At 36.1% G+C, this 15,939-nt stretch overlaps 1 protein-coding gene across 2 annotated transcripts in view; it reads left to right on the top strand.

Annotated features, from left to right (window-relative positions):
• The first annotated feature begins 9,691 nt into the window (after nt 1-9,691).
• The window catches only part of LOC150106701 (uncharacterized), a 568,467-nt gene continuing 562,219 nt past the window's right edge, over nt 9,692-15,939 (top strand). For both annotated transcript variants that reach the window (XM_090393288.1, XM_090393289.1), the window contains exon 1: nt 9,692-9,960. In XM_090393288.1, the coding sequence (XP_090249414.1) occupies nt 9,810-9,960 (151 nt within the window). In that variant the 5' untranslated portion in view covers nt 9,692-9,809. The remainder of the gene's footprint in view (nt 9,961-15,939) is intronic.

Below are 15,939 nucleotides of genomic sequence, written 5' to 3'. Positions count from 1 at the left end.
GTTTAGTATAATTCAAAATTACTTAAAAATAAAATCCATTTCTTTAATTGTAATTAAAGGAATGGATTTACAATTTTTGGACATTACAATTAAATCCAATTAAATTAAATTTTAATGTCCAAATATTTAAAGAGACGGAGTAAACACGATAAGCACTACGAACACCCTACTACTGGCCAAACTGCATATAAATAACGGTCGAACTGCCGGATGGACAGTGCCGCATTACGCTAATAGCTCGCATCTCACTATGACATGCATATGCTTGCGCGCGTAGCAATATGGCACTGTTTACCACAGTGCCATATTGTTAACTGCTCTTCGCCCTCCGAAGTGCTACAAAATGGATTTTTATTATTTTTTTATACAAAATAAGAGAATTGTATGGGATTGTTGATGATAAAATTAAATATTACAAGCAAATATAAATAAATTAATAAATATATTTATATATCGAGAAAAATTGGGGGTGCTGCAGTTCCGTAGTACCTATGCACGAACCGACCCTGCATGCAGTGTTTAGATTATGAGACCCGTGTAGCTGTATTCGCAGTTCACAAGGTTTGAATGCAGCCACTTGTTATTTTCATCATGCTAAAAACGCTTGGGATCAGGAGAATGTTTGTGTATCAGAGTATTAATCATCACAACGATACAGAAGACGTGTCTGACTTCCAAAAAACACGTCGATTTTAGGATGAAACAGCTTGCGAGAGCTGTGAAGACAAGCCTCCACTGTAATCTTATGAGAAAACAGGAAGTGATGTCTCGTGAGAAGATCGTCACACAGAGAACGATGTCACGTGTACTAACTGATTAACTGGGGAGAGAACCTATTGTCATTCTACTGGACACTGCGGCTGAGGGAAATAAAATAAAGGCACTTCTCTGGTGGTACACGAACGGCACACAGATATCCTCTTCACAAATGAGAAGGTTTTCAATATTAAAGAGTCGTTTAACCGCCAAAATGATCGGGTATATGCCCCAGATGGTTGCAAAGCACGTGCAATAGCACCCAGGATTCAGTTAGGTCATTACCCCCACGTCAGTGATATTTTGGAGGGGTGACGTAGCAGGAGTGTCCAAGTAGCATTTCTGCGAGAAAGAGGTAAAACCTCTGCGAAAGTATATCAAAACACTATGCTAGAACTTGCAGCATGTCCCCTGAACAATACCTTGTTTCAAGTAGGCAGTGGATCTTCCAACTGGACCAACCCCCCCCCCCCCTGCATTCAAAGCGAGGACCACACAACGGTGGTTGGAGGCGAATGTGCCTTACCCCGAATGTGTCTTACCAATCAGTTGCCGCCGACTTCCAGACGGCAGCTGATTGGCCTTCTGGAAGTCGCAATCTGAATCCTTCGACTTCAAATTGTGGTCGGAGGTTGAGAGAGTAACCTGTAAGAAACGACTCCCCCCCCTCCCGATTTGCTAGCCTGAAGGTGGATATGGAGCGAACAGTGGCAGCGTTTCCGTTGGATGTTGTGCATGCATCCATCGATATGTGGTATGATAGATTTCGGCCGTGCGTAAAGGCAAAAAAAAAAAAAAAAAAAAAAAAAAAGGACGTTTGGAACATTTAGTGCTGCTACATGCAAGTTGTACATGTGTATGCTACAAGCTGTAAATGATTTACTAATAGATTAAACGTTTATGCAATGTTCAAGGTGCAGAAGTATTATGGCTAGACTAGGTAAAAGTTAGGATTATGATCAGAAAGTCATAAAGTAAACTACAGCTATATAAATTAACACCTGATGTGGGTAAAATAATCGTGTTTCTTGGTAAGGATTGTTGCACGAATATTTTGATGCCAATAAAATTATGAGTGAATCACAAAATGGTTTTGTTAAGTTTTTGAAGGCATTTAGATGTCGGAAATAGTTTCGACATCATATATTTGAACTTTCATGAGGTATTCTGTGAATGTACCACGCACTCATCTTATTTACAAATTAAGAAATATGCTTGGATCGTAAGTCTCTTCTCTGAAGTGGTTAAAGGGCATGGTAGGTAGAGAAGGCAGAGAATTTTACTGAATGCATCTCCCACTCCGTTTGGGCTGTTGTAACCATTGTTGTTCCCTGAGTCTTTACTGAGTGAAATGTTATTCTTAATTTCTATCTGTGATATTGATAATGAAATTATTAGATTAATGTCTGTAGCTCAGTAAAAGTGGTGTTTACACTCATCAGCGCTAAGCTGCCTGAAGGAGCGTCACCAGATCGATTCTAGTCGCCGGCTAGAGGAACTTTTCTAAGCCTTTTTTCAACCGGTTCCCGAGATAGTCGATCTCTGGAACGGGGAAGTGGTTTTTTCCTCCTAAAAGTCAGATACGGCTAAAAACGCCTCGCCTGCTCTCTATACGGGAATTAAAGGCGTTAGGTTTTTTGATGTCTAAGGTATAGTCAGAGCCGGCGCTAGGGTCTTTGCCACCCTCATGCAATGTCTAAGCGCCCCCTGTAACGATCCAGGCGTGTGCGGTTCTTTTACGATAATAAAAATTTTAATTATTTGAAATTTCTTAAATAAATTTTGACAGAATAGCCACACGTTGGTTCGCTAGATGCAACGAACCGGGGGTGTTGACTAGGCAGGATAATCATTAAAAACCCGAATATTCAAAAAATTCTCAAAAGTTATTCTCAAAAGTTGAAGCAAATTTGGATAAAGCCACTTCAGTTTATTCGTTGAATATAATGATACAGGGATTATAGCCTTCTCACCGATCCGATTCGCAAACAAAATTAAAATGAATTTTAATTAAAGTTAAAATTTATTTGAACTAATAAAAAATTCTTGTATTTTACTAAATTCTTAGTAAATTGTAAAAATTTTTTAATAATTTTTATAAGTGGAACTATCTTTCAGGAAAATAAAAGAAACTCAAGATAGATGAGAAAATAAGAAAAGAATTCAGAAATAATAATTAGAACATTTTATTAATATTAATATAAGTATTGAAAAAATAAAATCTTTACAGAATAACAGAAAATAAATTAAATTACATAAATATACTTGAAATTTTTTAATTAAAATTTTAGGGTTCTTGATTTCATATTCACCAAATTAGAAATAATGGTCTTAACGTCTAATTCCTCACATACATCATTTTCAATAGCTATTAACGCCAAACTAACAAGCCTTTTTTTTTTTTTTGTGACATACTTATTCTTAAGTCAGTTTTAATCAATTTCAACTTGGAAAAGGAACGTTCACCGCTCGCTGCACTAACAGGTAAGGTTAATAGTAGTATTCTTAAAGCAATTGGAAAGTTAGGGAAAGATAAATTATTGGACACAATAAAATTAAGAATATCGACAGGGTTTTGAATATTTAAATTATCCTTTCGAAAAATATCCCGGAAATCACATAACTCGTCATATAGTTCTATTGCATTTACGTCTTTATTGTCGGCGCGTATCAAGAGAACAAGAGAATCTCTAAATCGTCACAATTTTTTCGTAAATCTTCGTTATTAATTTGTAGTAATCTATACAATAAATTGAAATTATCATAATATGTTTTTAGTTATTCAAAACTTTCTATTAACGAACATATTGCAACGCCTAGAAGTGTATAAAACACATTCACTCTAAATTTATCTTCTGGCGATTGTGGCGTTTCGTCATTAAGCTCGTAATCAAATTGTCGTGTCTTCTTTCGTCGTCGAACTTCCGTACGAGTTTTAAATTCTTGTTCTCCATTCACCTCATCACTCATTTCTTAGAACTTCTTTAAAATTTGTATCTGATCGATACGCTTGTAAGAATATTTTTAAGTTTTCGATAGCTTCTAAAGCAAGTGTAATGTTCATATTTTTCTCTTGAAGCATTTTACTCACAGGGTTTATTCTCTTAAGTAAATCATGCCAAATTATAAGATTACAAATAAATTTGTAGTCCTTCATTTTAGCACATAATGTTTGTGCTTTATGCTGAGTTTCTTTATTAAAATTTTCATTATTTTAAATTTCAAAAATTGTATCGTAAATTTCTCCTAACTGATATCGTAGAGGACAAATTGCATTAATTTTACTTTCCCATCGCGTTTCTGATGGCTGTTTCAATGTTACATTTTTTACGAACTTTAAAAGGATTGCCCAACATTTGTAAGAGAATGAAAAGAAATTATATATTTCTTGAATAATTGCAAAGAAACTAATTGTATCTGCATTCACTTTGGCTGCATCGTTAATGATTAAATTTAGAGAATGAGCAGAACATGGCACGTAAAAAGCTCGAGGATTTTTGTTCAAAAGCAAATTTTGGAGCCCATATTTTTCCCCTTTCATATTTTCCCCATTGTCATATCCTTGATCTCGCATGTCTTCAATGGGAATATACCATTTTTCCAGTTGTTCCACTATTGTTGCACATAAACTATGACCCGTGGAATCTGATATATATGCAAAACCTAAAAAGTTTCCCCTGATCTTGACAATTCTATTGTAACAGGAAACAAAGCGAATAATAATGGTCATTTGTTCTGTTTTACTTGCATCAGGTGTGCAGTCTAAAATTATGGAATAATATTTAGATTTTCGAATTTATAATAAAATTGTATATCCCTGATTGCATTACTTAAAGTTTCCAATATTTCATTTTGACTGGCTTTACTCAAATAGTGTACTCTATTGTTTCCTTGTAGGGGCCCCTTTCAACATGATTTTCCATAACGGGATGAAACTTTGCCAACAGTGCGACTAATTTTAAAAAATTGCCGTTATTCCATTCATATAATTTATCAGATGATCCGCGAAAAGCTAAATTTTGCCTACCAAGGAATTTTATAATTTCAATCAAGCGTTCTAAAACACTCGTCCAATGTTTCTTTTCCATTTCATACATGCTTTGAGTCTGGCAATCAATAGTAGTTTTGTTTTTTAAATTTTTATGAAGTTCCTTCCATTTTAAGAAAATTTTCATGTGAGCTAAACTAGTCTCATGTCTATGCAAAGTTGTACTTACATTTTACCAATCGTTATAACCTTCTACAAGACTACTTGATTCACTAGGTGCGAAAAGTTTGCAACAAAAGCAAAAAACAGAATTTAAAGTTTCGGAATAAATGAGCCATGTTCTTGACACGAGCTCCCCGTTTTCCAGTCGCCAAATTTACGACCATATGTATCTCTGGGATATATTATATTTTTCTTTTGAACAGGCCCCATTTCAATTAAAACAACTCGTAATTTTTCATCAATATTTCCCCATTCACCTGGATCTTCTAAATTTACAGAGACTAAAAATGTGTTAGTTTCGTGGTCAACTAATTGATTCCATTTCTATTTTATACCCACAAGAAATTATTACACAACACGACACAGAAACGAAACAATAGTCCGCACTGGGCTACTGTCAGTAGCCTATTGAGATGCATACTGTTATAAATCTACTGTTGTTATCCTGTCATTACTGCGACATTGTAAAATTGTATTATTATTTTAACTTTGTATACTTGGTAATTTCTATTAATTACTTGTGATGTCTTTTTTCTTTACTTTATACTTTATTTTCCGTTATTCTAATGTAGCTGTGCGCGCTTTTTCTCTGAGAATCTCTCTTGTTTATATTATTACGTGCTATGTTTACAAGAAAGTCAAATAACATTTATTTACATTACTATGAAATGCACACGAATTAAAACATTAGGGAGATTGCTTTCTCTATCCTTCTATAAAAACTCTTTAGCAAAATTTAGAACCTTTTTTCTTCAACTTTAAAATACTTTCTTTAACACAGAACGTTATCTACTCTCAGTTTAGAAATTTTACTTATTAAACTCCAAGCTAACTCGCAAAGAGGTTACCTAAAGCTCTCTGTTAAGTTATCTTTACAAATTTGAGATCAACTTCTAACATGCCAATTGACTCTCTTAAGGACACTTCTTAACCTTATTAAACATTAAACATATATATTAAAAGTCTTTCTAATACAACTATAAGAGAAATTATATAAAAGTTTTGAACTTACAAAGGCTCTGTATCTCACAATTAGTCAAAAGTCTTTCACTAAAAGTTCTATGGCAATTTTTTCATCTCAGATCTTCATCTGGAATTTTGGTTTCCGCTATATCAATTGGGAATGTAGCGGGACTCGTACAGTTCTGGAAAAATGTTATTCTCCCACAGCGAAAAGAAAAACTTACGAGCGAAGGTACTTCGGGAAATTTGCCTCGCCATTTCTACTTGGGCTTGCCGGAAATGCCTTGACGACTGCCGTCTCAAGTAGCTTGAATTGCCACCTCTAAGAAACTGAAAATGATGCCTCCAAGAAAAATGAAACTGTTGTCAACTGTCAATCAGGATCCCTCTGGACTGGAAACTTTTCTCTTCTACGGCGTTTGGGACTTCTCCTTTCGGCAATTTGAAAGCCCTGTCTGTGGCCTAGAAGTCGTTTCTCTCAAGCGACATCTCGAACCGAGAAGCTCCTTTCTGGAAGTGGAAACTCCTCTCCCAACCAACGTCTGGATCTGGGATGCTCTCTGACGATGTCTGGAACCGAGCAGCTCTGTCTCTCTTTGGCAACGTCTGGAACCGAGCAGCTTTAGCAATGGCTGGAACCGAGCTGCCTCCTCTTTGACAGCGTTTGGAACCAGGAAGCCTTTCCTGTCTCTCTGTGGACGTCTCTGAAGCCGTTGCCCCCTCTACTTCTGCAGCAATCTCTGGATCCATGCAGCCCCTTCTGTTTGCTTCAGTCCCTTTTTATTACACTTCCTCTGAGACCTTGCATGAAGTTTGGCAACCCCCAAAGAATCAGTATGATTCTTTCATCTTAAGTTTCAAGTTCGGCATGCCTTTTGTTCTCCTCCGCTTTCTTTTAATTGTTAGTTTCCGGCCATCGAAAAGTTGTTTGAACCTTTCTGACTGACTGAGTGAAATTTTCTCAAGAATGTAAATAAAACAAACTGAAGAACTGAAATTAAATGATTTTATTTCAGTTCTGGTCTGATTGCATACCAGAAGAATTACATAAAATGCAATTATTCTGGTATAAAAATACGTCAGGCCTCATGACTTACTGAAGTACTTATTCTAGTTCAGAATCCTATCTTACAAGGAATATTGATATGTGAAAAATGTGCAGTGGAGAATGACCTGTTTGATATCTTTAATGGACAGTCGCTCTTAGGAACGAGTTCGATTTTTTCTACTGAAAACCATGGAGGCGAGAGGAAGAAGAGGGAAGTTGAGTGTAGTCAGTAAAGTTATTTAAGGAATGTAAGAATTAAATTGGAAGGATAAAAATTTCCATTTTCCTAGGATTACCGTGATAGGAGATGTATTCGTAAACTAACAAATTAGGAGTTCTCGGTTAGACATGGAGAGTATTCTTTGGTTAAAAGAGTATTTGTAAACTACTAAGCAACTAGCTACTAAGACAAATAACAAGGCGGAGACCATATACAACTTTTAAGGAATATAGAGAACTGACCGAGGCTTCTCACCTAATGTCCAGTCCTTATTTTTACATGGTGCCTAGTTTGTAGGTATCCACTGGGTATTAAATGAACAAGGATCAGACTTCCAATTTGGGATTTAGCTGACCAAAGTGTACTTTCTATTGGCTTAAACCAAAAATAAACAAGATGGTACAGCATGATGAGATTTCATGATGGCAGGGGTGTTGCCTGTTAAACAAGATCCCATGCTGCTTTCAGTAGAACCCAAGGCAAACAGTGAGAAGTCATTTCCTGGAACAAATGCACTTCAGAAGAACTAATGATATGAACCATCAACATAAGGAGTATCAATGGAAAAGAAATTTAACTTGTAAGAAAACTGGAAACCACCACACAGGCATAATTAGTGTTACTTATACAAAGAAGACTAAAAACAGTGTGATTGTACTAAATAATAAATATAGGTTGTTATATTCAACATTGAAATCATGGGATACCTGAATTTTAATGGAAATTTAAATTTAGATATCATACAAATTAAAAATAAAAAATGAATTTAAAGTTAAGAAGTTGATAATACAGTATTATTTTGCACAGTTGTTAATAAAACATGCAAAAATGAATAAAAATAAATCAGCTAACACCTTTTATTCCCTTGTAGGGAGTAGGCGAGGCCTTTATACCCTATCTCGCTTTTTGGAGACTGAGTGGGCAGTTCAGTCTCCACCGATAGCCAATCAGAGATAGCCTGCCCATGTCTATCACTAATTATAGCAGCCACCGATGAAGAAGCTGGCAAACAAGTGCTACCATCTCTTGGTACCTAATCCTAACAAGATATGTTACTGTCTGAAATAATGTGGGTACTACGGTCGATTTTCTTGAGTTCACGGGATGAAAAACCCGAGTTTCCGGGAGGAAAAACCCGCTTGCCCGTGCCAGAGATCGACTAACTTGGGATCAGTCGAAGAAAGGCTTAGAAATAGTTCCTCCAGTCGGCGACTAGACTTGAACCTGAGTCTGACTTTGAGCGACCAAGCGCAGTGGATGCAAGCGCCACTTCCACTGTAAAACATGTTTCTTTATGTATGTCACAAGCAAGATATTTTGAGGTTATTCCCTTGTAAAAAAATTCCCTTATAAAAAATTTATTTATATTTCCCTTATAAAAAATTATTTATATTTCCTGAAGCCTTGCTTAGGTATAAACTAAATTTATTTACTTAGATTTTAGAGCATAATTATAATTTTGTATGGGCTGTCAAAAGTTGAAATGTTGCTGTTTGCATCTAGATAAGCACTGTTAAAAAAAATCATGGTATGATCGTCTTTTGACTCCATGGAGGCCTGAATAATAATAATAATAATAATAATAATAATAATAATAATAATAATAATAATAAACTAAGTAAATGCCTACGGGCGCAAGTTTGGTGAGGGATTGGCTACAAAACTGGCTAAATTCCATCTCAACCGCAAAAACATGTTTTTTTTTTGTTTGTTTTTTTACATATTTGGAATTTAGGGGCGAAAAAATAGTGCCTGCCTAGGGGCGACACAAATCTAACAATCATTCTGCTTACAGCAATAGACTCACAATAATGCATTGTCAATCACACACATAAAAAGCAGCAAACGCAAATTATTGTAGCTTAAACTAATTGAAGGAGGCTCTGGATCAATATTTGGGAAGCAATAATTTATTGCATCTGTTTTCTTTACTGTTCGTACTTGGACACAATGCTGTTTTTTTTTTTTCTCCCTTTATTTCTTTATGATAACAAATCTGATTAGCTGTTACAAAAAATGCTTGTTACAAAAAATGTTTCATACAAATGAAACACTTCATTATAGCTGTTTAACATTATTTTTATAGTTATGAAGGTTTTTTTTATTTTTTTTATTTTTTTATTTATTTTTAACCAGGATTCTGCATTTAATGCAGTATAAACTTTGCTTCCTTGCATCGGATTTTATGTTGCTGATGAAACAAGGCTGTTGCATTCACTGTTCGTTTTCATTTGATTATGTATGTTAGAATTGCACTGATCTAGGGATGACAAAAGTTGCAACAGTATGTTAACTTCCAAAAAATTAAGGCTAAGCAGTACACTATTCGTGGAATAACAAAGGCATTGATGTATATTTATTTACTTCTCATGTAATTTTCAATTTTAAGAGGGAGTACAATAATAATAACTAAATAAAACACACACACTTAGACAAAAAAAAAAAAAAAAAAAACTGGCGGATTTTAGAAATTACAGTAGCTAGACTTGAGAGGTTTAAATTATGACCTTTAATCTGACAAGGAATATATAGTGTGATATGCGAAAGAAGCAGTCGTCGCATGATATTTCCCTTTTGTACTTGAAATTAAAGTTAAACTCGAGCACTTAAGTATGTTTTTCAGACTGACGAAAGTTGGTGTTTTATTTCGAAATGTATTCCGAGTTAATACAAAATATACACGTCCATTTTCACAAAAGCCAAATAGTAGGCCAGTTCGGATTGGTTGTGCCAGCGGCTTCTGGGGTGATACCGTAACATCAGGTATTTTTTTTTTTTTTGCATAAAAATAATTTGTCATAGCAACTAGACCTTATTTGAAGCAAATATATATATAGATATACACAGAGGCCTAGCTAGAGAGTAGAGGAGGGGGCGGTACTTTGAACCTTTTTGAACTTTGCAGTTAATTCTAAAATACAGTCTCGAGAACTCATTCCCAAATATTGTAATACTACTGCGAATTTTCCTTACAATTGCTGTAAGTGTTGCTAGTTGTGAGAAGAGTGTTTCTAAATAAAATTGATTAAGAATTACCTACATTACTATGAAATAGACTTCGCCAATGTCATCGACGAATTTTGCTAACAGAAAAGCAAGAAAAATAACACTTTAGAATGTTGAAATTAAAGTTTTACTTCAAAAATAATCATAGTGTTTTAATTTATTTCCCTATATATTGTTTTGACTTTTTGTAGTATTTTTGGTGTGTATTGAGAGGGGCGGCAACCTCAGGGATCGCCCCGGGAGGGGGGGGGGTAAAAGCTCTAGCTACACCACTGGATACACACATATCATGGGTTAGGCTGTTGAAAACAGGAGAATTATTTATGGCAGACTATTATTGTAATTATTATAATTAATCGCCTCCATAGCGCATTTGGAAGAACCACCGGACATCCGCCACTTGGCCAGCCTGGCTGGCCGAGTGGTTAGCGTATCCGCTCTCCAGGCAAAAGGCTGCGGGGTCGAATCCCGCCGTGGACATGGATGTTTGTGATTGTCTGTGGAAATACTAGTGGTGGTGGTCAGCGGCAGATGGCGTTGGCATAGTTAATGGATTGAGTGGTGGGGACAGAGTTGTACAGCAGGTGCCCTCCCTGGATGAGTCTTTTAACTCCCTGGAGGCGTCAAATAATAATAAGTGTAAAAGATCCCAATTTGATTTTTGTCATCCATATATGTCTGTTAACTGTGTTCTTCTTGCCATCTAGCCTGTTTGTTGGTTGAAAAAAAAACAAAAAAAAACTACCATTTCCTTATGAGACTGACTAAGAGACACTTTTACTTGCTAGATGATGGAGGATTAGCAGTGTAGGTAGTAGGTTGTGTGGAATGGAGTGCCATCTTGCAATGAGTCCTTGGAATCCTTTGAGGTGTCACCTCTGGTGTCATGAGAATCAGCATTGGAGGTCTGCTTTAAAAAACAGTGTCTCACAAGCCATTCCTTAAAATTATTTTTACTTTTATTCACCAATCTATTGAAAATATTTCAAACAGAGCTCTCTCTCTTTCCCTTGTTCTGTCATATGAAAAATCTTTTCAGTGTCTTTCTGGTAAATATCTCTTGATAGTTAAAATGTTTGTTATAACATCCATTTGTCTTCCTCCCACTAGATTGCAGATTACCTGCCTCTAGTCTGTTCAAAACTGACATTTTGTATTTGCCAAAATAATTTTTGTTGCTTCCTTTTGTATCCTCTCTGGCCTCAAATCATGATAAGAAAATATGAACAGTATTCGAGATATGGCATAATCAGGGCCTTATCAAATAGAAGCCACCATTTAGTTATTTATTGCTGATCAGGGAACTCAATTTTAGCAATCCTATGGATTATCATGAATCTTCACTGCATGAATCTTCCTTGCTTCTTTCACTTCCTCCAAAGAAATGCAAGTTGTGTCCAAAACAAGAGAATGAAATAACTGATATGGATGTAAGGCAGGATTGTGAAAGTATTGCAGAGAATGTAGTGGAAGCAGTGTATGGAGCAGTGAATGATATGGTACAAAATATGAATGAGAGTATGAGTGAAGTGGATGAAAGTAATAATAATTATTATTATTATCTGAGACCTCCAGGGAGTCTAGGACTCATCGAGGGAGGCTGTAAATTACCCAACTCAGCTATCATACCTTAAATTCATTTACACTAGATGCACTCACTACCAATAAGGGCAAATTATTTCACTCACTCACTCACTCACTGCTCTCTGGGAGAAAAACCTAGCTCTTAACCCTTTCTTGACTGAGAACAACCTTAACTTCCATGGATGCCCCCTGTGTTCTCTCCCAGCCTTCCATATAACAAAAAATTTCATTATTTGAAATGCCATAACGCCCATTCAAAAGTTTATAGACCTCTATCATATCACCCCTCTTTCTCTTGTTTAACCAGAGTCTGTAATCCACATACTCGCAATCTATCCTCATATTCTAAATCCCATAATCTGGATATAATCTTTGTAACTCTTCTTTGCACCTTCTTCTTTATCCCCTTCTTAATGATGATGAGATGACTGTACAGAGAGTAATAGCAAACTCCTTCACAGGACAGAATGTGGGATCAAGCTACTGGAGAAACGATTGAAGTGTGGTGTAGCAGGAGGAGAATAAAGGGAAAGGTATAAAAGTGTGAGAAACTCTGAGTAAAGAGAAAGTATTGCTTGGGGATTCAATGATAAAAGGTGTACTTAATGAGAAAGTGACAAAAGCATGTTTTCCAAGTCCGAAGATCAAGGATATTGGTGGAGAGCTGTTAATTTGCAGAAAGGAGCACTGAAAGAGTTGACTATTTTGACAGGCACTAATGATTGGAAAGGTGAGAATTATGTAATGAGAGAGAAGATATGAAAGAGTTGTTGAAAGAAGCAAAAGTAAAGAATAAGAAAGTAAAGCTTGTGAGTCTGCTACCTCAGTATGATAGGACAGATTTCAGAAGGTCCATGATTGCTAAGGAGTCAGTGAGAAGATTGTGCAGGAGGAATAGTGTGAGTTACATATACCTAATGGGCTACGCTTGAAAGATTACACTTGAAAGAAAGTGAATTGGATATTTAGACAAAGTTTTGTTTAGTGAGAGTTTTGGAAGTGCAAAATCAAAGAAACACGAGATATTAGTGGGGATGCTGTCAAGCATGTATCTAGACACCCCAGTAATATCTGAACATGAGTCCAGAAATGACTGTGAACAACTTTGTGCAGCTTCCCAGGTCTCAAATCTGAATGAGACGGAAATGACATTATGCAAGGGTAACTATGAGCCAAAGGGAATTTCAAATTCATGTATACAAATGCCAGAAATATCAGAAATAAAGGAGAGGAGTTTTTGACATTGGCCAACTTGTCCAGAAATTATTGGCATCAGTGGGACTGATTGAAAGATAATGATGCAATTACAGAGATTAAATGTAAGGGATATTGTATTTTCAGAGAAGAGCGATGGAAGAGAGGAGGAGGAGGAGGAGGGGTATTATTAATGATAGTTGAAGAACTTCAATCAACAAAATTATATATTAAGGTCTTAGGAAGATAGTTAATTTGAAGTTGTCTAGTGTGAGATCAAGACCAATTGAACAAAATATATTGTTGGTTGCTGCTATAGAACCTGAGGGTCCAGAGGACGTGGATGCCATGCATTGCCAGATTAGTACACTGAATGCAGGCTAATTCTCATGGGATATTCCAACTATATGAGGATATAGATTGGAAGGAGGAAAGGACACATAGCAAGATGAAAATGGAATTCATACAGTTGCTAATTATTATTATTATTATTATTATTATTCAGGCCTCCATGGAGTCAAGAGACTAATCATGGGAGGTCCTTTTTTTGGAAACAAAAAGTCTATTATACCTCTCCTTGTACTCATTGATCGTTCTTGCTCTCACCACTCTCTCAGGCAATGCATTCCACAGTTCAGCCACCCCTCCACGCAAAGAAACCACTCTTCACCCTCCTGCTCACAGCTTCCTTTTGTAACTTCCAGGGATGGCCTTTTGTCATCACTCTTTCCCTCTGTTCCACCAAGCAAAAGAACCCCAACATCCACCCTGTAACTGCTTCTCAACAGTTTAAAAGTCTCAATCATATCACCTCTCCTTCTTCTATTCACCAAACTCAGCAGTCCACATTCCCTCAGCCGATTCTCATAACTGACATTGTACAGTCCTGAAACCATCTTTGTTATCTGCCTCTGTATCCTTTCCACAGTTAATTTATCCCTTTCAAATCCTGGGGACCAAATTTGAGACCAGTAGTCTAAGTATGGCCTGATCAGGGTCTTATATAAAGCTGGCAATTATGACAAACTTACGTGGCAGCCTGGAGCAGTGTCGTGGCATAAGAAGCTACGACAAGGAATGAATATTAGTAGTGCATTGGAAGAGATTGTTTGAGACAGGCAGTATCAGATTAATTACATACCAGGGTCAAGACAATAAACTGGCTAGAGGTTAAGTGGATGGATGAGTAGCAATATAAAGCAGGAGCTGCAAAAAAAAAAAGCATTGTGGAAGGAATATAAATAAAAATATGATCAGTATACTCTTGAGCAATATAAAGCACAGACAAGAAGAGTAACTAGTATGGTAATGAAGGCTTAATCAGATTTTGAAAGAAAATTATCTAAGCAGGCAAAAGTAAATCTAGAAGAGTTTTTTTTGTCTTTATTTAGCAAGTAAGAGAAAGAATGATTATGGAAGAATAACCTTACTCAGTGCTGATGGTAGGAAAGGAACAGAAGCTGAAGAAATAGTTGAGTTGCTAAATGATCACTTTGCAAAGGTGTATCATCTGCTGGAGACTCTGCATATACCGATGTGACAGAGGCTGTGTGAGAATTGAGATAGATGAACTGGAGGTATTCAACATATTGAAAAATATCAGTGTGAATACAGCAGTGGGACTTTATGGTATTTCAGCTTGTGTGCTACAAGAATGTGCAAGAGAACAGGCAGTACCTCTTATGAAGTTGTTTAATCTAATTCTCAGCTCTGGCAAGGTTCTAAGGGAGTGGAAAGAGGGCAAGATAGTTTCATTACATGAAGGTGGCTCCAATACAGAAGTAGCAAATTACACACCAATTAATATATCAGGAGTGGTTGTTAAAGTATTAGAAAATATGGTTAAAGGAAAATTTCACCACATTGGGTGGATCGGAATATCATACTCTATGGTGGGTAGCATGGTTTTTTAAAATGTTTAGTAATTTATCACATTTTATAATTAAGTGACACCATGATACTGCTGTACTTTGCAAAGGCAGTTCTATTGTTTGTTGAATTTGCAAAACTAGGAAGTAATAGTTGATGAAGGTGATGAAGATATCCTGAAGGATGATTTAAATAAATTGACAAAATGGGCAAATGATAATAGTTCTCAAGTTAATGCTGCAAAATTTAAGGTAATAGGATCAGAAGATTACATAATTTGTATCATATTGATGGTGGTGGATTACATGAAATTGATGAAGCTAAGGATCTGGGGTGATGATGGGTAGAGATTTGAAGTTCAGAGGACATATTGCAAGGGTTGGCAGAATAACTCAGAGGATTACTTGGATATTGAAGAACACATTGATAGTAAGGTTATTTTCCCTCTTTATAAGGCTATGATTTGACTACATCTTGATGGAAATTGCACAGATTTGGTCTCCTGAGTTTCTTTGAGAAGTGAAGATGGTGGGGAGGATTCAGAGATGAGTGATCAAACTGGTGACAGGTCTGTGGAATGCTCTCTGTGAAGATAGATTAAGGGCGTGTGAGTTGCACAGTTTAGTTAACAGACAGAGGAGAGAGTGAACATGATAGAGTTTAATAAGTTGGTAAAGAGATTCTATAAGATTGATACAAAAGAAATTGTGGCAGTTATTTTTCAGTACATGAGTAGCAGGATGAGCACAATGGGTCACCTCTGAAAATTGTGTAGGAATATGGTTCTTGAGGATGTGTAGACTAGGTTATTTGTTTGGAGAGTGATGAATGAGAGAATGGTTTCCTGGATGCATGAGTAACCCAACAGTGAAAAAGGAGAGGTATGATAGGTATTATGTGAATAATAGTCAGTGTGGGTTCCTCATAATGAGTCTTTTGACTCAATAGAGATATCCATATAATAATAATTCCATCAGAAGAGTATACAGCTTTCCAATCGTAGATAATGAAACTTACTGTGTTATACTGATATTCCACATTCATTTAGCCATCTTTCTAAGTTATTTGAATCCTGAAGGATTCGAATAA

The sequence above is a fragment of the Typopeltis vanoorti genome, chromosome 5 (genome assembly GCF_054136105.1).
Source record: "Typopeltis vanoorti isolate ZY-2024b chromosome 5, IOZ_Tvanoo_1.0, whole genome shotgun sequence".
NCBI lineage: Eukaryota > Metazoa > Arthropoda > Arachnida > Uropygi > Thelyphonidae > Typopeltis > Typopeltis vanoorti.
Note: the sequence above shows the minus strand (reverse complement) of the source record. Positions and strands in the feature narration are given on the sequence as shown.